Source organism: Nannobrachium achirus, assembly GCF_963921795.1.
Source record: "Nannobrachium achirus genome assembly, chromosome: 2".
Lineage (NCBI taxonomy): Eukaryota > Metazoa > Chordata > Actinopteri > Myctophiformes > Myctophidae > Nannobrachium > Nannobrachium achirus.
Genome location: NC_137811.1, coordinates 64,446,665 through 64,469,775, shown reverse-complemented (window position 1 = coordinate 64,469,775; position 23,111 = coordinate 64,446,665). Strand labels below are relative to the sequence as shown.

The following is a 23,111-nucleotide window of genomic DNA, read 5'->3' as shown; positions in this document are numbered from 1 at the left end:
GCCCATACCCTATGGGTTGTCAAAAAGGACCTTTCTGTGTGTGAGTTTGCATGTTCTCCCCGTGTCTCCTCGGTATAGGTACTAGGTACCCTCACAAAAATACATGCAGTAATCCTGGTCTCTATACTGGCTCCCCCTGACCAGCCGCGGTGCCTGATGGAGGGGAAAGGTTCTGGTTGGAATAAGGTTCCTCCTCATGCATAGAAGGAAGCATGAGGTCAGTCCGTTGCTCTCTCCAGGTTGGCAGACATAGACGGCTCCACAGGGGGGCAATGGGGGGGCAATGCCCTCCCAGATTAGACTTTGTCCCCCCCCCCAGTCCAGATTGGCCAGTAGTTCCCTACCCCACCATTATTTTAAGATGTTTTACAGGTGTTAATTAATATGTTCCCATGTTCTTTGTGATTATTATAAATATACATTTTCAAATTAATGAATAGTTGAATGAAAATGCAGTAATAGCATACACTGGCACTGCACCGAGTTGGTTTTGTTTTGATACACCTGTGTTGTTGTGCATGCAGCCCAGGAAATTCAAATTATTTCAGTGAGAAAACCTGTAATGGACTAGTGATTACTAGTTTGGCTCAAAACACCAACAAATTAGGGGAAGGTCCTGGGTTCGATTCCCGCCGGGGGAAGCTGTGGGCGCTGTGGGCGCTGGAGGCGTGTTCCTCCACCCGCGTCATCAGCACCCATACCCTAGGTGGGGTTGGCGATGGGGCCTCTCTGTGGTGAGTTTGCATGTTCTCCCCGTGTCTCCTTGGGCATAGGCCCTCACACAAAAACATGCAGTAGTCCTGGTTTCTATACTACCCCTAGCCAGCCGGGTGCTCCCCAATGTCCCCTGGCGCGGCAGGGGGAGAGCGGAAACCAGGACTACAGGTTAGGTAGTCACCGGGTGAGAAAAATGGGTTGCAAAAATCGTGGGATAAAAAACATAAAAAAATAAATAAAAAAAAAGCGCCAACAAATTGGCTCGCTATGTAGGGGTGTGTTGAAAAAGTGCCCTCTTTGGAGGCCTCCCTGCTGATTATTCCCTGGAGTCGCCAATGTTGGCAGAGGGAGGTTATAGCGCCCAGGATTACATTAGACATTTCACTGGGTGAAAAAGATGGGTTACAACAAAATCGTGGGATACAAATTTTAAGAAGAAAGACGATTTGTATTTTCTGCCCTAACCTATTCATAACACGTACACATTATTGTGTATCATTATTTTATGCTTTAACTATTGAAAAATAGCAGATATACAAGCTCACAGCGCGGCACCGAGTGCCGCGCTGCGAGCTTGTAGATCTGCTATTTTTGAAAAATCGTGAAAATTAGAATTTTGACCCGATTCTATAAGTGTCTTTTGAATCCTTCTAAGATTTTTTGAAAAACCTATGTTTCTATGTCAGCAATCTGACCAGCCATCGTCAAAGAAAAGGTCCTTTTCACTTAACTGGAGCTCAGTTAGTCTGTTCTTGAGAGACTACTGTGTCAGTGGTGCTCAAACTTTGAAGGACCCCCAAAATGATATTTATTTGGCCACGGACCCGCATCTCCAAATATTTAGTTCCAGGGACCACCCAGAAGCAAAATTTGAGTTACAAACTTTCGCTTTGAAAATACATATATTCAAAGATTTGCACACATTTTCACGACTTTTTCAAAAATAGCAGATCTACAAGCTCGCAGCGCTGTGAGCTTGTATATCTGCTATTTTTCATTGGTTAAAGCATTCAATAATTCTAGGCCTAAAAGGGTATTAGACAGAGAAGGTGGGGTCCTATCGCCAGGAGGTATAGGTGTCACCAGACCTGAGGGAGCGGGAGGGGACATCAGTCCTTGGTGGTGGTGAGTAGCGTTTTGAAGGGTATTCTTTGTTTGACCGGGAGCCAGCACAGTGAAGGTCATGGAGGACTGGTGTAATATGGTCTCTGGAACGGTACCCACGGGCAGTTATTGAGGATCTTGGAGGATATTGTTGCAATAGTCGAGCTGGGAAGTGATGAAAGCATGGATGAATGTTTCAGCAGGGAGAGAATCACAAAGAGGGCCATTGCTCTTGAGGTGGAATAAGGCACTAAAGGCAGGGATGACCTGCAGTCTTGGAGCTGTAGAGCGGAATGCCTGTGTACCACAAATAGGGTTAAAGTGGTTAAAGTGGGAGAACATGTATAATTGGCAGGCACCTTTAAAGGAGAATTCCCGCCTAGAAGGCTATCTTACCTTTAGATGTAGGCTACTTATTTTCTTCCCCAAAGACAGGTCCAGGTGTTTGATCTCGTCTCTCGCGGGACTTCCGGATGTGAGTTCACCCAGTGCTGCCTGTGCGGAAGTCTTTTGGGGAGAAAATAAGTACATCTAAAGGAAGGTTCTAGGCCGAAATTCTCCTTTAAGATATTGTAATGTATTTACATAACACTAACACACAGTCAAAAAAGTTTTCTTCACTAAAGAAAGTTACAGATTGCAACTTTAAACACATGAACCTTTGTGGTCCCATAGGAGATATGTTGCGCGCACACACCATTCAACGTCATCATGGGTTCCAGAGTCCACCAGAAGAACTATGTGCTCCAGGTCATGTATCAAAACATTCCATTTGCACAATACAATTCCTACGAGACAACAGTTGTTGTCTCGTATCAGCAAACTGATACTGACAGACTGAAACCAGTGGTCACTGAAATCTAAATAATGTTGTGTTGCAGAAATGCATAAACCACAAACCATCTGTTTCCATGCCAGGGCATTTTATTCACAAAACTATTGGAGAGGCTATGATCCAAATTGATTTCCTCCACGGCATACTTTGCCTTCGCGGCGAATGTATAAATAGAAAGAGAAGAAAATGCCAATCATATATCTTTCATAAATATAGAGCCTAATGTAAGAAAAATAATGATCATATTAATTTTTGATACAGAGAGTCGGCAAATGCAAAATAGAGTTCTGTTCTCAGTAACAATAGTACAGCAACAGTATTTTAACAACCTTCTGGAATGGGAGGATCTCCCTTAATTTCATGCAAATCTCTTAGGGCAATGCAAATACAAAGGCGTTAAGAAAATGTCCAGTGTGTACAAACAAACACGAGCACATGCTATTTCATAATCAACAGGGCTGCATGCTAACTAATCAGGTTTGTGAAACACTCATATTGATTAAGTCCAAAAACAAGAAAGTGCAGTAACAACTGCGTAGTAGGCGGCAGTAGCTGAGTGGGTTTTGCCTGGCAGGATCTTAACCTAAAGTCCATTCGCCCTCTGGGAAATGTTATGATGGTACTTTAAGCCATGATTAAATTATACATTTATATATTCAATTGACCGTGTGACCTATGTGTAACAACAGTGTTAGACATAGATGCAGGGTGAGATAGAGGAACACATTAGTAGAATATTGAGACAGCCATAGGGCAGCTGGAGGGTGAAATAGCTAAAGGGCACTTTTTGAACGGAGCATTGCAGTGTTCAGGCAAGCACAGAAGCCCAACTGGTCCCACGCACATACCGTACGTCTGTGATTTTAACGGCTCAACTACACGGTCTAATTAAGCAGACCGACATTTACTCGTACATGCTCACCATCCACAATGTCAGTGAACAAACTCCCTCCACCTGCCCAGCCTCCTCCTGTGTTTAAGTTTCACTATATGAAGTGTCTTTAGATCAGGGGTTCCCAAACTTTTTTGTCTCAGGGCACCCCATAAATACCCCACAAAACTAGTATGCAAGGCGTTGTGTGCTTGTAGATCGGCTGTTTTCACTATAGGTTTGTGCGACAGTCTTGTATGATGAAGCAGGCCAGGGCTTTGCTTTACCAAAAGACGTACACATTTGAAACTTGGAGATACGAGGTTTCTGCCCGACAGTGACGATATTTTAGTGATTATGTTGCGAGGAAAACGTTGAGATAAAAGCCATTTTGGTTAGAACTGACTGAAAATAACTTTGTACTGTAAGTTTAAAATGATACTAAATATTTTTTCAAGTGTCCAAATAAATCCCAAATATTATCAAATTATCTCGCGGCACGCCTGGACTGCCGTCGCGGCACCCCAGGGTGCCCCGTCACCCACTTTGAAAACCCCTGCTTTAGATTCTGCCCTATTAGGGGCTTTTATGTCTGTCATCAAGTCAATAACTTTGTGGGTGCTTGTGATCTCAAGCGTCTGCTGTGTCATGCTTGTGTAGTGATTTCGCACTGGGAACCCACTGTGCCAACACAGCTGAGCTCGATTGGCAGAGCTGTTGTGGCCAGGTCATGTCTGGGGCTACACCCCTTGTTTTTTGGGAGCACTTCCTCGTGCTTCACACACTTCAAGCATCACGTCCCTCACGATACACAACATCCTTCGTGTCCCTCACGCGAGAACCTCCTCCATGTCCTGCCGATTATGCCAGATGTAGTGATTCGCACCAAGCTGGGATCAAACCCCATTCTCCAACTCGGCAAACTGACAGTCCGACACTCAACCCACCATTCCATAGAGCTGAGCTCGATTGGCAGAGATGATGTGCCCCGGGTCTTGTCTGGGGCACTACACTCGTGCAGATTGTTCAGGAGAATCACAGAAGCACTGCCACACTGCCAAATACAATGCAGTTTCATTTCAGTAAATGGTTTTATGTAGATGAAAGTGCCCTGACTGAACTGGTATTGCTGAGGGATAACCGAGGGATTCGATTTGCTTCCCAAGTTCCATATCGTCGTTGTCGGGCAGAAACCTCGTATCTCCAAGTTTCAAATGCGTACTCTTTTTCGCAAAGTAAATCCCTGCTTCATCGTACAAGGCCGTCGCACACAAGTAGTGAAAACAGCAGATCTACAAGCACACAACAACGCCTCGCGGTGCGAGGCATTGTGTGCTTGTAGATCTGCTGTTTTCACTAGTTTAAATCATTTTTAAAATGATAAATGCAAAACGAACGGTTTTGGACATACGTTTTTAAAGATTTTAACTAGCAACCCTTAAATGATGATACCATTATATTCCTTTTTTGGCAATCTGTCATGTAGGTCACAAGACATATTCAAACATTTGCATTGTGAGTAGAGAGTGTCTATATGGGTAACGGAGGTGGTCCGGACCTCCCCACCCGGCTTCGAACCCGGGTCTCCCGCATTAAAGTCCAATATCTTAACCATTACTCCAAAGGGATATCTCTATGGAACGAGAGCAGATACTAGACTTTTGAGGCTTCAGGCTGGGGCTGCGACTCTCTCCGCCACATATGTTGTGTGTGTATTAATTGGCTAAGCTATCAGCAGGCCCAAAATATTTTAAACACAAACCAGTATTGTACAGGATCAATATAATACATACATGCAGTTCACAAAACAACTGGACAGCCACAGGTTGTGAACGTACACAAAGGCTAACAATAATGGCATGCAACCAAAGGCCTGCTACTGAGGTAAGAAAGCTCGTGAACAACATTCAGGAACAACATCATGCTCCGGTCTACATTCAGAATGGAAAGCTTTTGGGACAGAAAGAGAAATCACAGTGAATCCTGTTTGTTTTGGAAAAGGCATTTGAATATAGGAGTTCATTTTCCATAACAAGACATCGATAGCTGAGCCTTCTTTGGTTTCAGCAATGGTCCATCGTTCAGTACACATCTGTAGAATTTCAACACAGTAACACTGGCATCCCGATTTTGGGACGGTCACTCAGGGGAGCATGTAGATCTGCTATGTTCTAGGGCATTCACGAATAGTGATTTTTAGTATTCTAATTATTCGACCTCAAAGTATTCGAATAGTCGAATATTCGACAGGACTGGCCAAACTGTCAAATATTAAGTAAGCAAGAGGCGAACATTGTGAAAATAGCCTATCTACATGCTCACAACGCCTCAATACAATATTTATCTGGGGAACCGAGTCACATTAAATGTAATGCCTAAAATTCCAAGTGCTTGTCAGAGTGGGGGTCCCCAGTTCAAATATGTTTATTTTGGGGGAATGGGGGGGTCATGGCCTAAAAAGGTTTGGGAACCCCTAGTATAGAGCATTGACAAATTCATCCACCAGGGGCATTGACAACTCATTCTTATGACTTCCTATCTAGCCAAGCTTTATAAACTATATATTTTTTAAAGAGAAAACAATAAAAAAATTAAATAAGCAAATATTCGACTTCGGTGAATAACATCGAATAGTGACTTTGATATTCGAATATTCTAATAGTTGGTGAATACCCTACTATGTTCGCTATTCGTTACACAAGGAGTATAGGGCTTAGAGGGGCACTTCACCATTTTCGACCTTATCTTCATAATTGGACTCTGCGTCTCATTGGTGGGCAATGGACTTCACACTGGACTTCAAGAAACTCTGACTTCAGAACGTTGACATTTCTGTATTATAAATCCTTGTCTTGGGAAATACTTGTTTGCATTAATAATAATAGTAATAGTAATAATAGTAATTTACGTAAACAGATAAATAAATAAATAAATACATAAATAAATAAATAAGGGGTGGGACTTAAACTGATTAATTTTGATTAATTAATTACAGAAAATGAAAAAAATTAACGCATTTTAATCGCGCTAAGTTTTTGCAACATAGAACCTTTCCTCAATGGACAAGTTTCAGGCGTGCCGATCATATCGGTGCAACAGTCAACAAACCCCAGTGCACGAAATGGTCGACGATAAGACCACGTATTTGCTCGGTGGATGGGATATTTTGATTTAATAAAACTCACTCGTATACCAAAATGCGAATTGAAATAAAAGTGCTTCTCAGGTCAAATATTGATTGATTGGCAAATACTTTTACCCTGCGGTGTTTTGTCATTTTCGGAGTGATGTGTTTGTGTTCTTTTACTGCTTTTCCTCTGCCTTCAAGGGTCAAGGGTCTGTTTGTTTTCCTGAGAGAGCTGCTGATGTCCATCATGTCACATTCCTCGTAGGATCTGCGCTTGAGCTCTGCTGCCTGGGATCCCCGTGGTCACACTCAGAGTGCGTTTCTCCAGACTCGGGGCTTCTAAGGGGTTCCTCCTGCTGACTGCTCTCTGTGCCTTGGACTGACTGGTGGCTTTGATCCGGTTCAGGGCTCTGGATCTGATTGGTCGCGGACGGTTCAGGGCACTGAATCTGATTGGTCGCGGACGCCCTGCGCCGTTGATAGGAGGAGCAGAGCTCCTGCCACTTGCTGCGGTTGGCATCGATGCCGTCCACCATGGGCTGCAGCTTCCTGTTCAGCTTCACCATTGCCTGGGAAAGAGCAGTGGTTAAAGCCCAAAAGACTGACATTTATTTTCCCAATATGTAATTTTAGAAACATGGCACGCGCAGCGCACACCAATAGCGACTTTAAGCTAGATGATTTTCAGGACGGCAAAGCCAGGCGGACTACGGCTGCTATGACGTAATCGCTGTAGCGATCAAAATGGTTAAGCAAATCCTCGCGGCGACGGGTTCCCACCCCTTTCACTGAACACTTTGGTTCCCATGGCGACGCGTACACGCAGCAGAAGGAGTAGGCGCTACGTGGGAAGGGACCTTCTGCCGTAGTAGAGACGGCTGCGGCGACGGCAGGTTTATCTATCGAGCGCGGATCATTTCCGGTTACCGTTGGCATCTGCTGTTTCGTAGCGTTGCTTAAGGTCGCTAATATTTGGCCATTGCTACACCTCCCCCTTATTTCTTTTGCGGATCTGCACTGATCTGAGAAATGGCCCCTATGGAATCCTCAAGACTGAAATCAGTCCCCTGGACTGAGAACTTTAACCCCTGGAAAACAATACAATTTGTACTCGCAAAGAAGCGCCCACTTTGAGAACCACTGTGCTACTACAGTATTTTACTAGCCGGTGATCCCCCCCCCCCCCCCCCCCAGTGTGCAAAGTCCTTCAACGATAATCGCCTTCATTGACCTAGGTCAACAATTAAGACAACAGAATGTTTTCAGAGCCATACCTGGAACAAGGGCATACAGATCCCATCAATCCACTCCAACTGTAAGACCGGTAACTCATCTTTGCGATTGCGATCAAATATGGCCTACAGAGAACGCAAGAAGCCTCGGTTATGTTGTCATCCATCACAAAAAAAAGCATCCTTATCCAACAAATGCATGTTAAAAGTTAGTTTGTATTGCCTTTTGACCTGACATGTATTTTAACAGGAATCGCAGCATGAATCATTAGCATTAATAAAAGAAGGGAATATGCTCTAAGACAGGGGTCAGCAACCTTTTTGAAATGAAGTGCCATGTTTTTATTTTCTTGAGTGTTAGTGTGCCATGTCAACATAAAGTTTAATGACAAATATTTTTACATATTTTAATTGGCAGGACATTGATATAACGATCATTAGACTAGACTCAGAGCAATAATCCACCTCCCCGACTCCATCCCCAGTCAAAGTTAAAAGTTTTAATGAATGTAGAATTTTGTGCAAGATGTAATTTGATATAAATTAGCTAACTTCATTTAACTGACCACGTTTAAAAAAAAATAATGACAACTATTTTTACATATTTTGATTGGCAGTACATTGTTATAACGATCATTAGACTCAGAGCAATAATCCACCTATCTTCCCAACTCCCTCCCCAGTCAGAGTTCAGAGTTTTAATGAATGTAGAATTTTGTGCACGATGTAATTTGCTCTAAATTAGCTAACTTCATTTAATTGACCACGTTTAAAAAAAGATTTGTTTTTAAAATAAAAATCCTCTCTCTCACACTTCTGCCAGTGTGCCGGTGATCACCCTCCCCTGTGCCAATGTTGGCACCCGTGCCTAAGGTTGCCTACCCCTGCTCTAAGACATATGTCAGCAGCGGAAGCATATCGCCTGTGGTCAACTTTCAGCTACCCCTCTCCCCAAAAATGGCTAAACGAAAGGTGAACTTTTCAAGCCAGGTGGGAGGCAGAGTACATGTTCACGGAGACACACAGGGTGTCTTCTGTATGGATTTGATTTACTTTCTCTAAAAGCAGTAATTGGTGAGGATCATAGAGCAGCAAACTGAGCTTTAATAATACATTTTCTTTTTTTTAAAGCACACAGTTTCATTTTTGCATTTATCTTGCTATTAAGGGACATATTTTATTTTTGAAGGAAAGTTTTTGCTGTTTGCTTGTTGAAAAACGTTTTCACTTGAAATTACTGACAGAGCCATAAGAGCAATTGATTTAGTTTGTTTTACTTTATTCATTTAATGATTAATGTTAGTGCAATCATATAGGTTGTGTTAGGTCCAGGTTCAATATGTGCAATCATTTCAATAAGCATAAATAAACATTGAACCAGTCCGGCCCTCGACTTTTTTAAATTTATTTTGGCACACTGTGTATTTGAGTTTGACATCCCTGATGACAGCCGAATTTAAGATTTTAAATGACAGCAGAATTTAAGATTTTAAAATTACAGCAGAATTTAAGATTTTAAAATGATAGCAGAATTCAAGATTTTAAAGAACGCTGAGAGTTGTAACTTACCGCTGGTGTCAACTTTAGCTCAGACCTCTCCCTGTCTCCCTGTTCAAAGAACTCACTGGTCACCAGCTCAGCCACCTTGGAACATCAACAATAATCATCATATATCATGACATTTCTGAACATAACTACACCTCGGAGTATCAGCAGTACATCTTTACATGACACTACTTAACGTTTAACTAAAACTAGAGCTAAGAGAAGAGGTAGAATGATTTTCTTTGTAAAAATAAATAGTTAAAATAGCCGATCTACAAGCTCACAGCATCTCACAAAGTATTAATTTGTGAGCATAAAGACAGTCTTTCTTCGCTATTTTGCGCGACAAAGTATACAAAGGTCTAAAGTTGTAAGAAGCTCCTTGAGAGCTTGTTTAATTAAACGTACACAACAAAACCTGAGTCTTCATTTAATTCAGAAAGTGTAAACATTCTCTCATACGTCACCATTGTTGCAACTTGCACTCACTACTTTCCTGTGTACTGTGAGTGTGTACAGCTTTAGGCAGCAAGAAGAACCGGTGAGTGGTCTCACTGGGCTAAAGTTATCGTAGAGTTGCCTTATCGCTCATCTAACCTCCATCTAACTTTCCTTTCTGTTTGCCTTTGGTGAACCATGGTCGATATAAATCTGCACAAGAGGAAGTGAGTGGGAGGACAGGAGGAATGCTCTGGCACCAATCAATCCTAAGGTTAGGGAAGGCTATACTGTACAGTACAGTACATGTAGGTCCGGGGGCAAGTATCTCAACCTCTGCACCACTGATAGGCAACAACAACAACAAGGCTTCTATTTTACAAATACCTACCACGAACTGCACAGAACTAATTGTCTCCTCTATAATCCCAAACTTGTGTTTCAAGTGACTCAGTGCTAGAATACAGTATGCCTCGTGCATTGTAACTAACTACTGAAGGCAGAACAACATTTCAATGTTCCAAGTTTTTTTTTAGGCACTTTCAACCCACCGTCCCTGCGCATGTCATTATAGGCAAAAATAGCAGATCTACCCGGCTCACAACGGGTCTGAAACTCATTCGTAGCCTCCTCCCCCCAAAAATAAATAAAGTAAATCTATTTTGTGTGTCCAAAGCCAGAGAAATGACAACACAGTCATGAGGAATAGATGGTCTCACCTGTTTGGATATCTTCCATGGTCGAGTGACAGCACCCAAATCACAAGCTGTCATCAACATAGATCTGCTCAAGGGACAGCCATATATCATCAGACTGAAAAACGGTGGAAAGTTTTATATATACAAATAAAAAAAAAAGAAGAAGAAATACCTTGCAACTTCTCTGCAGTCATTATCTGTCCAGCTGAATTCTCCAGACAGAACACAGTCAAAGAACTTGGTCCTTCGCCTTTAGTAGAAGAAAGACACAATCAGAGAAGACATAATAAAACCATTTTAGAAGCAATAAAGGTCCCAGTTTACAGCTACTAGCAATAACACTTGAGGTGAATGACAGAACCACACTCTTTTCTGTAGTAAAGCAACTAAATACTGAAACCTTTGTCAAGTACTGCTGTAATAATCTGAATAAATCATCTGTGAATGACTAAACTTTACACTGTAATTACTATAGTTACACTTACTAAACATATATCCACAGGATATGAAAAGGGTACTACATCTGAAATTCAAGTCAAAGAGGACAAAATACTCACATTTTCACATTACAAAAAAAAATTACAAAAAAGGTCAAAGAGCCTTCTTCAAAGCCTTTAAATGTATTTTGTCCGATTTTACTTTTTTCATAGCTTTTGGAATATGTTTAGTGGATTTGGGGTTTAGCAGCGGTTTAGCAGCACTGTGTGAATCTCACTGTTGACCTTTCCCCCCCAACGACATTTTAGGCATTTAACTGACACTTGTATCCAGAATGATTTACAAGTGTGACAGAGTATAAACAGAATAAGCATGATGTGATTTGGCACTATAATAAAATTGTATCGAATTGAATTAACCGGAACAACAGGGTGGTAGTGGAAGAAGTACTGCTATTTTCTTTTTACTTGAGAAATACTCCACCACTGCAACAGGGTAAAGTCACGCACGTCACATAAATGGAGGTGTAAACCAAGAGGATTGGGTAATTGCTCTGACCAAAGCACTATTTAGAATTATTGACAGAAACTGCACACTCTTGTCAAGAATGCCATGCATTAATTTATCATTCACAAGCCGCTAATCTTATTTTCAGAACGGGTACACATTATTGTGTATCATTATTTTATGCTTTAACTATTGAAAAATAGCAGATATACAAGCTCACAGCGCCGCGCTGCGAGCTTGTAGATCTGCTATTTTTGAAAAATCTTGAAAAAATTAAAATTTTGACCCGATTCTATAAGTGTCTTTTGAATCCTTCTAAGGTTTTTTGAAAAACCTATGTTTCTATGTCAGCAATCTGGCCAGCTATCGTCAAAGAAAAGGTCCTTTTCACTTAACTGGAGCTCAGTTAGTCTGTTCTTGAGAGACTACTATGTCAGTGGTTCTCAAACTTTTTCATGTGAAGGACCCCCAAAATTATATGTATTTGGCCACGGACCCCCATCTCAAAATATCTAGTTCCAGGGACCCCCCCCCCCCCAGAAGCAAAATTTGAGTTACAAATGTTCGCTTTAAAAGTACATATATTCAAAGATTTGCACAACTTTTCACGACTTTTTCAAAAATAGCAGATCTATAAGCTCGCAGCGCGCTGTGAACTTGTATATCTGCTATTTTTCTATAGCTAAAGCATTCAAATGGGTTAAACCACTTACTGAAAGTGGAGTGTGAGGTCAGTGGACAGGATGGCTTGCTTCAGAAGATGCATCATGTTACTGTACTCTTCAGAACACAGGTTGGCAAAGATATTATGGCCCTGTTTCAGGAAATAAACAACACAGGAAAAAGGAGGAAAATAAAGTAGATAATAATACAGAGTAGGCCATGACAAATAGTAAATGAGTAAAACGCGTTCATTAAGACTTTGCACAGGTAAATTGAACTCTTTCTGTCACAATCAACTAAAACCTGTGGGACAAAGCAGAAATTATAACAGCATATCCAGTGTTCTGAGAAGTAATCAGATTTTTTACTTAAGTGTTTTAGTTATACCACAAAAAAATACTCTGGTCTCTCATGCACCACTTGAATAATGTTCCAATTCAGTACAGAGTGGCTGAATGGACTTCAAACGAACAATAAGTTTACACCTTAAATGTATCAGTTATTATGCAGTAACAACCAGATCAGATGTTAGACATTCCAGTGAGTTAATCCTGCCGTGTTAATTTAACACTCAGGGATTTTGCAATGTAGTGATGTTTGATTATACATGTTACATATGGCTTGAAGCAGCTCCCAATTTGTCACTCTGTAAAAGTACTGGCCTATGGCCATCATTGTTTGTGATGTGATTCTCTACTGTTAGCTGGGGATAGAATCCACACAATGCCTTCTATCTGCTTTCTACCCACACTGTCTCTCTCTCTCTCTCTCAGCTCTCCTGCTGTCCACCTCAGTTAACCACATAAACCTTACATACTTTGTACACTAGACATGATTTGCCTCTGTACTTGGTACGCCCCCTCTACACCCAAGGTCTTCACCAAAAATAGTCAATTGTTTCTTTTGTAATGTTAACCCCAGAAATCATGTTCACCTGCCACCCAGGTGTGGAATTCCTTGACTACTTCCCTTAAAACATGTAGCTCGCTGGCCTCCTTCAAAACTGCCCTGAAAACTCACCTTTCAGGAGGCCAGAGGCGGAGGTAGTTATCACTTCTCCCATAGATAGATAGTCTCCCTTACATTAGCCCACCCCTTTGTTTCCCCAACCCGTATATATAGTGTTTTTATAACTGCGATGATTTTTTATGTCCATGAATTAAATACCAAGGACTTCTGACGTAAAAAAGACTGTAAAATTACTTATTTGGGATGTTCCTTTTAGGCAGGGTGTTTAACTGTACTTGCGTTCAGTACTAGATTTGTATTGTATTGACTATACTTGTACTGTTCTCCATTTTTGTCTAATAAAATAATCAATCAATCAACCCAGATTTGGCTGAAACAAGGGGTTAAATTTGTTCTCAAAAATTTGGAACGCCCTGCCAACAGTCTTAAAGGAGTGTGAATCCCTACTCTCCTTCAAAACCGCTCTAAAAGAGCACTTACAGGTGGCTGCAATTCGAAACTGGCCCCTGTAAAAAGTCAATGATGTTTTTGCATAGTATTGTATATTTGTCTGTCAATAACTGTTTGGATGACTTGAGTACACCGGACCACAATGGAAACAAGCCATACTGTTGTAGGCTTTCTTGGGCTTAAAATCCTCTTAGCAGACCTGCTATTGAACAGTATGTTCCTGTACTTTTGTTTAGCAAACCGCTAAGTAAAGTACTCAATCAATCAATCAATCAAGGCTGGGAATGAAGGGTTCTTTCTAGTGAAATTACTCTCCTTTTTTAAAATGAAATGAGATCTCGTTGGTACCTCACTTTGAAGGATCATGACTGCATGGTTGAAATGGTGATGTTCAAGGGTGGCTGAGGTACCGTAGAGCAACGCCAGAGCAGACCCCGTCCTGTAGGGTGAAACACAGACGGGTCTGCTAGTGAATCCACCTCCTTGGATTGAATCCAGCTCATGTGACCAGCATTCCTGGTGATGCCAGTGCTGATGCCAGTGGTGAGCACACCGCATGGCTGCGCTCTGCTGCAGTGTTGATTTCGTCGACTAAAACTATGACGAAAAATGTTTGTCGACTGCGTTTTTTTCACTGACGAAAACTAAATAAAAACGAAATAAAAACTAAGCTGTGACGACTAAAACTAAGACTAAATATATTGACAATTTCGTCAACAAAATAATAACTAGACTAAAACGTTAGGGAGGGACTAGTGGAGAAGAGAGTCATTTTATGTTTGGTTGCTCTCAGGTGTTGCGTGCTGAAAATAGCCGATCTATAAGCTCACAAAAAGCTCACAAGCTCACGAAAATAGCCGATCTACAACGCGTCGAAATTCCGTCGTAGCCTGGAAATCAGACACACACACACACACACACACACACACACACACACACACACACACACACACACACACACACACACACACACACACACACACACTGACTCACTCACAGACCCTCTTCTAATCTAGATGGCATCTAGACCGAGCCATCCACGCACGGTGTAATGAATCTTTAAATCAAACAAAACCCACTGCGTATATAGACATACTTGGCCTGGAAAGCGTTGTTGGTGCCTCGGTGATCCAGGTCATGACACAGACAGCCCACCATCAGTGCCAGTGTTTCTGCATCTGTCAAGACCTCCTGAAACCCTGCACTCTGCGGAAAAACATCAACAACACTTGGTTACCAGTTAAACTCTACAGCAGTGGGGTCTAAATTGAACCATACAGGTCTGTAACTCTGGCAGTGTACAAATGGAACCAAATGAACCCTAGCGGGTTCATTTGGTTCCATTTTGTACACTGTCAGAGTTAAGGGAAACCTTGAAATTTTAAAGTTTGAGAAACACTGCTCGTTGCCCGGAGTCCCCCACGGGTCTATACTAGACCCCAGGGCAGGAATTACAGGGAGGCCATGGCCGTCGTTGCCCCTCAGTTTGGCCTTGTGCCCCTCCAAAAAATGGCATACCCTGAGGCCACAGTGGCCTTAATGCCCCAGCTGACTGTACCACCTTCTCCTCTGTCTCTTTCTTGTCAGTATGTAGACACCAGTGTCTCTTTCTTGTCATATAGACACCAGTATCTTTGATTTGTGCTGAGAATGGATCAGATTGTAAATAACAAATTATTTATTTCACAGCAGATAGTCTACATATTACATTTAAAATTATTTCAATGGACCGAAATCTTGTTTTATTTGATGGCCTTCCTGCCCTGGCATTTGGCCTTTGTGCCCTCAAAAAATGGACAACACCAAAGGCCAAGTGGCCTTTCCGCTAAAATGATGAAATTCCAGGTCTGCAAGGCGCCTTCCTTTTTTCCGCTCTAGACCAAATCTATATTTTTGTAGGTCCCTATGTCCCTATATGTCCGTATGAGCACGAGACGAACGTCACACAAGACTAACGTCATAGAAAGTACATCACCACGGCTGATGTCACAGACACAACGGCCCATACAAGGACATATGCCCGTGTGTCATGTTTGATGCCATGCAAAGTGAGCACCGCTCACTTCCCACAGGTGTGATTTTTTCACAGTAACTAATTTTATTTAACAGTTTTTATGTTATATACTGTAGCAAGCAAAAGACATACAACACACATATACCGTACATTACAATGATGCTGGGATTCCTGTGGTTAAGATGAGATTAAATGTTCACACAAGTATCTTCTCCACACCTGTGTGTAGCCTTTTGGCAGATGCAGCAGAGAGAAACAGGCATGTAAGAAAATATATTTTGAAAGTACTTTCGTTCTGACAAAGATGGAAAAGATTGAAACGTCAGCGTTTCAATTATAGTGATTCTTGTGTAGTGTTTTCGTGGATTGGAAAAACAATATATTTGAATATTATGTTTGATCAATATTAAACCTTATCATCTCTGCTGTCGGGAGAAACTAGCTATTCCAAATACTGCCTCATCGAAGTCATTTTATCATATTATATTCAGGTGTTACAGCAGCCATTAGAAGAATAAAACTAGACCACAAAATGAGAAGCAGCATTGCTAATTACTGTAAGAAGAAACATTATGTCGAAATATTTGGATGACTACAGTAAGTATGAAAACACTTTCTGAAAGTTGGCTCCATAGTACTAACTAATTAACTAACTTCAGCTAGCTCTGCTTGTCAAGTGAAAATATTAATATTCTCTTTTTAGGGCATTCTCAGACAAGCTCTCCAGCAAAGTTTACAGTCTATTGCCTCCCTATGCCTTACTGTGTGCTGCCTTATTCAGCAGCGAAGTGTGATGTCACTTCCGTGAAATGGCGTGAAATGTCGCCCTCTACGGGGTTCATGCTGGTATTGTTTTGTATTCAAATCGCCATTGAGGAATTTGCGATCACCGCATATAAGAACTGTGTTAAAAATATAAACACACCATGTGCGCGGACATGCTCTCAGCGACAGTCTGTCCCAGACACGAGTGTCTCTCTGTAGTTTCCAACATTTAGGACAGCGTTGATTACATTTTCTCTGACAACAGGCTATATCAGATATGAATGAATATCATAAACTATGCAGAACCCCCCCGCTGACAGAAACGCACACATGGTGTGTTTATTTTTTTAACACAGTCCTTATATGCGGCAATCGCAAATTTCCCAATGGCGATTTGAATACAAAACAATACCAGCATGAACCCCCTAGAGGGCGTCGTTACGCACAAATGACGACATGGCTTCGTTTCTCTATTACTGACTCCCTACTGCCTTAAGGCACTTTCAGAGCGAGGGGGGGGGTGCGGGGGGGCGCGAGAAAATACAAATTGTTACCCCGACTGTCCGTCAGTTAGATACAGGCCGGTGAAAAAAGCATTTCCCGACGATCAACGTGATCTGGAGATTGAAGCCAACAGAGGATTTCAATTCCTGATGACGTCATCTCCCAAAGGATCATGGGAGATTGAGTTTTTGCATCACCCGCGGGTCCCAATGACCGCACGCTATTGTTATTTAATATAAAAGCGATATCCCGACTATAATTGGGAAAAGCACTCACAAACACACAAAGTCAGTAGTAGAAGCGGCTGGCACGTCTTTAAAACAGTCCCTGATGAGATGAAACTTACAGTGATCATGACGAACATGCACTGGGAGACGTTGAAGGCGTGCCTCCAGTTATGATAGGCCACGGTTCTGTAGTTCTTCCTCACAGTCAGAAGCCAGCGACATAGAACCTAAGAGATATAGAGACATTTTACTTTGCATACTTTAAGACATAGAACCTAAGAGATGAGAGACATTTTACTTTGCATACTGTATAGTAAGACTGTGGTTCTCAACCTTTTCAGGACCCACAGGTTGAGAACCACTGTAGTAAGACATAGTCAAATATGAAACTTTGTTTGTGTCTGTGACCGGAAGTCTCCACAATGTGTCGCAACGTGTTGTGAGCTTGTAGATTGGCTATTTTCACAATTTTGGCTCTATATTTTCACAATTACCATTTTTCTTTTTTAATGGAACCTTTTTTTAGTTGATTTTTCAAAAACTCTGAAATTATTTTGAAAAGGGTTGGTGTTGTGAATGTTTTCAGATATTTTTTCAACTTAACATTTTGTTGAATTTAAATGGGTCCCGACCCCTTGTTTGGGAAACACTGGGTTAGACTACTCTAATGGTCTACTCTTGGATCTCTCTGGTAAAAAAGAAAAAAGAAAAAAAAAGGATCAGACAGTTAAAACAGCCCATAATGCAGCTGCAAGAGTTCTGACATTACCCCAAATCTCAGATCTCTGCACTGGCTTCCAGTGAGTCATAAGATTGTGCTTCTGCTTGTGCTTCTTCTCGTCTTTAAATCACTAAATGGTTTTTCACATTATGAAACCTCTAAGACGTCTCAGGTCATGCGGGGCCGGCCTGCTAACTACTAACTACTCCTAAAGTTGAAACAAAACATGGTGAGTCAGCGTTTCGTTATTACGCCACATTTGGAACAAACCTCTAGAGGAACTTAGGCTTTCGCCAACTCTGACTACTTTTAAATTCAGGTCAAAAACTTTTGTTCTCTGCGGCCAATTATTAAAACTTTCAGACTTCACTTGCTTCTTTTTCAAGCATAATGGTGAATTTTAAGGTGTATGTTTAACCACTTGAATCCGAGTGGAGGAACATTCGGCAGAAATAGCAGATCGACCAGCTCACAACATGCCACATTGCGACACGTTGTGAACTTGTATGTCCACTATTTCTGGTGAAGAGATTGGTGTAGAAGGAAACAAGAACACAGCAAGTAAAGAGCCAAGTCAAGCATGCTTCTGATTGAGCATCGTGTCGTAGGCAGAAAGGACAAAATAATAAACCTGTTTTTTACACCCCAGTAGGGGTGTAACGATAGATTTTAACAATGATACGATACGCATCACGATACGTGGTTGACGATACGATACATGGACAATATTGGTTCATTCATGGCGATAACATACGAATTGATTCAATGATTTAAAATCGATATAGTAACTATTTAGCAAAGAAATTAAATCTGTGTGAAACTCTATTATCTAAAATCTATTATTATGGATATAAATAAGTAAACACTGTGATTCTCTAGCAAATATATTTATTTATTATATTTCAACACATACAGTATGGACAAACCCGCACCTTGACATGAACACAGAGATTACACACATTTATCGATAGTCCAAGAGTAGCTACGGTATATGGAATGAAAAATAATGAAACCCCTATTTTTAATTTTCCTTCTTAAAATTGCTAAATACAAGGCACAAATACTTAGTTTCCACACAATCAATTATTTGCACTGCAAAACAAAGCCAAAACGGTCCGTCTGCAGTCTGAATTCTTGCCCCAGAATAGGGACACTAGGGTTCAAGTGGTTAAATCTTTCATAAATGGATTTAAAACCATCAATCTTGAGAAAACGTGTCTCTAACTCTCTGCCTCAACATCCTCACTGATCCAGAATTCCTCCACGCTCGCCTTGCCTTACATGTTATTCCAAACATGTGGTCCAACACATGGTTCCGTGTCCTCACCTCGTAGTCAATCTTAAACTTCTGGACCACTCCGAGTTCCAGGAACATGCGTAGCGAGGCAGTGATCATGGCGTCGTTGTCCAAAGAGAAGTCGTTGAAGTGGAACTCGTCGATGCCCAGCTCGCTGCCCAGGGGGATCTTGGCTGCCTTATAGGAGGAGAGGTCAGGGCTGTTAATCACTTAAACCCTTGATACCGGACTAATAATAAGAATTATAAACTTTATAGCATCTTTTATGACACGAGATGCAGCTCAAAGTGCTTTACAGAGAAAGTACAAATAATTGACAGTAAAGCAGAAAAGTAAAGTAAAAAGAAGTTAACAAAACAGTGAACATGAATAAAATGATTTAAAAATCAACTGAAAGCAAGAGTGAAGAAATAGGTCTTGAGCTGTGCTTTAAAGCGATCCACCTGAGTGGGTGATTTGGAACATTTCTAGGCAGGCAGTCATAGAGGTACGAAAGGTGCAAGACCATTTAAGGCTTTCTAAACAAGTAAAAAAAATAAAATAAATCAATGCTAAAACTGGGAGGCAGTGTAGTGAAGCTAAGACGGGTAATATGACTCAGAGTTGGCTCTGTACTTGTTGCACTCTTTTTTCCCTCTACACCAAATCTCTTCTGCATAAATAATTGATATACAAGCTGTAGATTGGTGCTGAATGTTCCCCCCCAGAATAGTGGTGCTAGGTTTTTAAAGGGATAGTTCACCCCAAAAATATATTTTCTTCTATCGATTACTCACCCTGTGGAGACTTGAATTCATGGATGGAAACTAGGAAACTAGACTAATGTCTAGTGGAGAAGAGATCCACTACTAGAACTAAAACTAGACTAATGTCTAGTGGAGAAGAGATCCACTACTAGAACTAAAACTAGACTAATGTCTAGTGGAGAAGAGATCCACTACTAGAACTAGACTAAACTAGACTAATGTCAGCAGCCGTTCGCAACTGGTAAAAAAACGAACCTAGCCCAACCCTACCCTCCCCTGCCCCTTCTTTGTATATACTTACTTACTTACTGTTTTAGACTCTTTTTTTGTTCTCTCATTATTTCTTTTCTTTACATATCTACTGCATAGTACTGTGTTCTATTCGTCTGTCATTAAATGTTATATGAGATACTTAAATGGTTTCCTGTGGAAATAAGCTTAGTCTTTTCATGGATCTCCTTTTAGTAGAACTTGTACCAGTGAACTGTACCGTCATGAAACTGTACCTTTTCCTATGCAAACTTCTAATAAAGTCTTCAATCAATCAATCAATCAATCCACTACTAGAACTAAAAGACAAGTTGTTTTATGTTTGGTTGTGCTCGGGTGTTGCACTCTGAAAATAGCCAATCTTCAAGCACAAAACGCGTTGTGAGCTTGTAGAGTGGCTAGTTTCAACATGCAACCAAGAGTATAATCAGCCATTACGACACCCTCAAGGCCTGCCAAAATACATTTTACTCGACTAAATCAACTGGAGATTTAGTCCACTAAAATCTTATAATATTTAGTCAACTAAAACTAGACTAAAACTAAAACATTTCAGATGACTAAAATATGACTAAAACTAAATGGAATTTCATTCAAAAGAATGACTAAGACGAAATCAAAAATTGCTGTCAAAATCAACACTGCCTAGAGATTACCTTCAGTCTGTCCACTTCTACCTTGGAGCAGGTAGCATGGTAGGACAGCATCTGAGAGAGAAAGAGAGCAGAAAAGACAAAATAAACCTTTCAATATGATGTTGAACCTATACAATCCTGGATTTACAGTGTTTTTTTTGTTTTTGTTTACCCACCCCTAGTTAATACTATAAGTATTTAACTCTAGACATGGCTATGCCACCAGGCTATGGGTGTTCACTTCACTCTGCCTGTATGAACAGTATAGAGCACTAACACATTGGAGTAGGCTCCTGTGCCATATAATAAGGATAGACAATAAATCAAGCTTCAAAAATAAATTTAAGGAAAGATTAGAAAAGAAATTATGTTTAGTTGGACTGTCTGTAACTGGATATAAGGATATAAGGTTTTAGACTGTGGTTGGCGGTGCGGTCTCCCTACTCTTCCATATAGAAATGTAGACACTGGTGTCTGGTGGGACAGTGGTTCTCATAGTGGCGTTTGGGGACCCCCAGTGGTCCTCGAGGGGTTTCCAGGTGGTCCCCAGCTAAATGATGAATTGCAACTCTGAGAGTGTACAAATGGAACCAAATGTACCCGCCTGGGCCGCCTGGGGAGCCCAAATGGAATTGGAATGCTCTCAGAGTTATGGGGGTCCGTGGCCTAATAGTATACTGAGGGTCCTCGAAATTAAAAGGTTTGAGAACCACTGTGGTAGGACCCCTACTGATTGATTTGAAGCAGATGTCCATGCCTTTCGTCCATGAAAATATAGCTGAATATTTTCGTCCATGCCTTTCCCCTTATCCTTAAACGTCTTTTCCTTTTTTTTTTACTATTTTTGAAAAACGTTTGAAAATACTTCACATAGCCGATGTACATCGACACATTGTGAGCTTGTAGATCAGCTATTTTAACTATTTAAAATGTTTTTCAAAATAGTAAAAGAAAAGCTAAAGAAGTTTAGGGACAAGGGGTAAGGCATGGACGAAAATAGGGCCCATATTATATACGTATGCGCCATTCATTGTTATTTGGACATTGTTGAAATTGTCTCTCTCCATCGGAGATGGGCCATGGTCATAAAACATACGGATTGTAGCTTCATCTGGTAGCTGAGCATATGAAAATGTACCCTTACAGATCTGTTTGTAAACATACCAGATCCATTGTTTTCTTAGGACACAAACTACTCTATTATTGATATGTTTGGGAAATATTTATCCAAGCTCCTGCATCTTTCCCATCTTATTTCACCGTGCAATCTGGATTTCAGACAGCTCCACCGTGCTTTAATTTTATTTACGCAATAATATTAGCCCCAGAAAAAGCAGGCCATTTGGTAGTGTGTTGTTGTGTAACAGTGAGGAAAGGGAGAGATGGTGTGATTGAAATACAAAAAGTGTACCGTAGCTTTTATAACAACGTGTGAGCAGACTGCTCAATTGTATTTTGTTATGAATTATTGAAAATGGTTGAAATATTGATAGCGGAGGAGACAGTGCAGCACTGTTTGGGCAGGATGTTGTAGCTGCTCATGTTCCACGGTGGAGCCGAGCCTTGCAACAATGGTAAGAGAAAGCCAATGAGCAAAGTCATTTGCATTAGTGATGGAAAGTAACATTTACTTAACTTATTGAATGCCCTTTTCAAGATGGCCGCCAAGTACCAGGATGCCACGTTCCTAAATATATGCACCATATGTGTAGTACTTTTTAACAGCTTTCAAACAAAAAAATCCGCTTGGAAATCCGTTCAGGCATTCATGAGATAGAAGCCTTCAAAGTCAGACAAAACAAACACTGCCACCTTCCTAAATTTCTAGTGCACGGATCAATTTTTAGTGCACGGATCGTGCACGCCCATGCCTAGATCATGCACCATATGTGTAGTACTTTTTAACAGCTTTCAAACAAAAAAATCCGCTTGGAAATCCGTTCAGGCATTCATGAGATACAAGCCTTCAAAGTCAGACAAAACAGCCATTTTTGACATTTTGAAAGATGTGTTTGTTATGGGGCTAAACATGCAATTTCGCAATTGCGATCATGCCTAATACATTTGAGGCATTTTTAGAATGTTTTTTATTAAAAAAAAAATTGAAAAAAAAAACATTTTTTTTTTTTTTTTTTTTTTTTTCAAAATGGCTTCCAACTCGGGAAACTCGGGCTGTGGCACCCTGTTACTACTGTAATAACTCGGGAAACTCGGGCCTTGGCAGTCAATGAGTTGATGGAGTGCCATGATTTCCCCCCCTCCCAAAACATGATTATCAGATATTATGATTATACTAGGAGGAAGATTTTTTCCAAGAAAGTGTACAGAAAGAGTTAAA

The 23,111-nt window shown here is 40.9% G+C and overlaps 1 protein-coding gene across 1 annotated transcript in view; it reads right to left on the bottom strand.

The window, feature by feature from the left end:
* Nucleotides 1-6,899: 6,899 nt before the first annotated feature.
* Nucleotides 6,900-23,111, bottom strand: part of pde11al (phosphodiesterase 11a, like) — a gene marked incomplete at both ends in the record, with an annotated part of 36,745 nt that continues 20,533 nt past the window's right edge. Inside the window, 11 exons of the mRNA XM_080743504.1 lie at nt 6,900-7,223; nt 7,929-8,012; nt 9,456-9,530; nt 10,589-10,652; nt 10,740-10,817; nt 12,226-12,326; nt 13,943-14,033; nt 14,691-14,800; nt 17,224-17,331; nt 19,153-19,299; nt 20,795-20,845. Of these exons, the coding sequence (XP_080599630.1) occupies nt 6,900-7,223; nt 7,929-8,012; nt 9,456-9,530; nt 10,589-10,652; nt 10,740-10,817; nt 12,226-12,326; nt 13,943-14,033; nt 14,691-14,800; nt 17,224-17,331; nt 19,153-19,299; nt 20,795-20,845 (1,233 nt within the window). The remainder of the gene's footprint in view (nt 7,224-7,928; nt 8,013-9,455; nt 9,531-10,588; nt 10,653-10,739; nt 10,818-12,225; nt 12,327-13,942; nt 14,034-14,690; nt 14,801-17,223; nt 17,332-19,152; nt 19,300-20,794; nt 20,846-23,111) is intronic.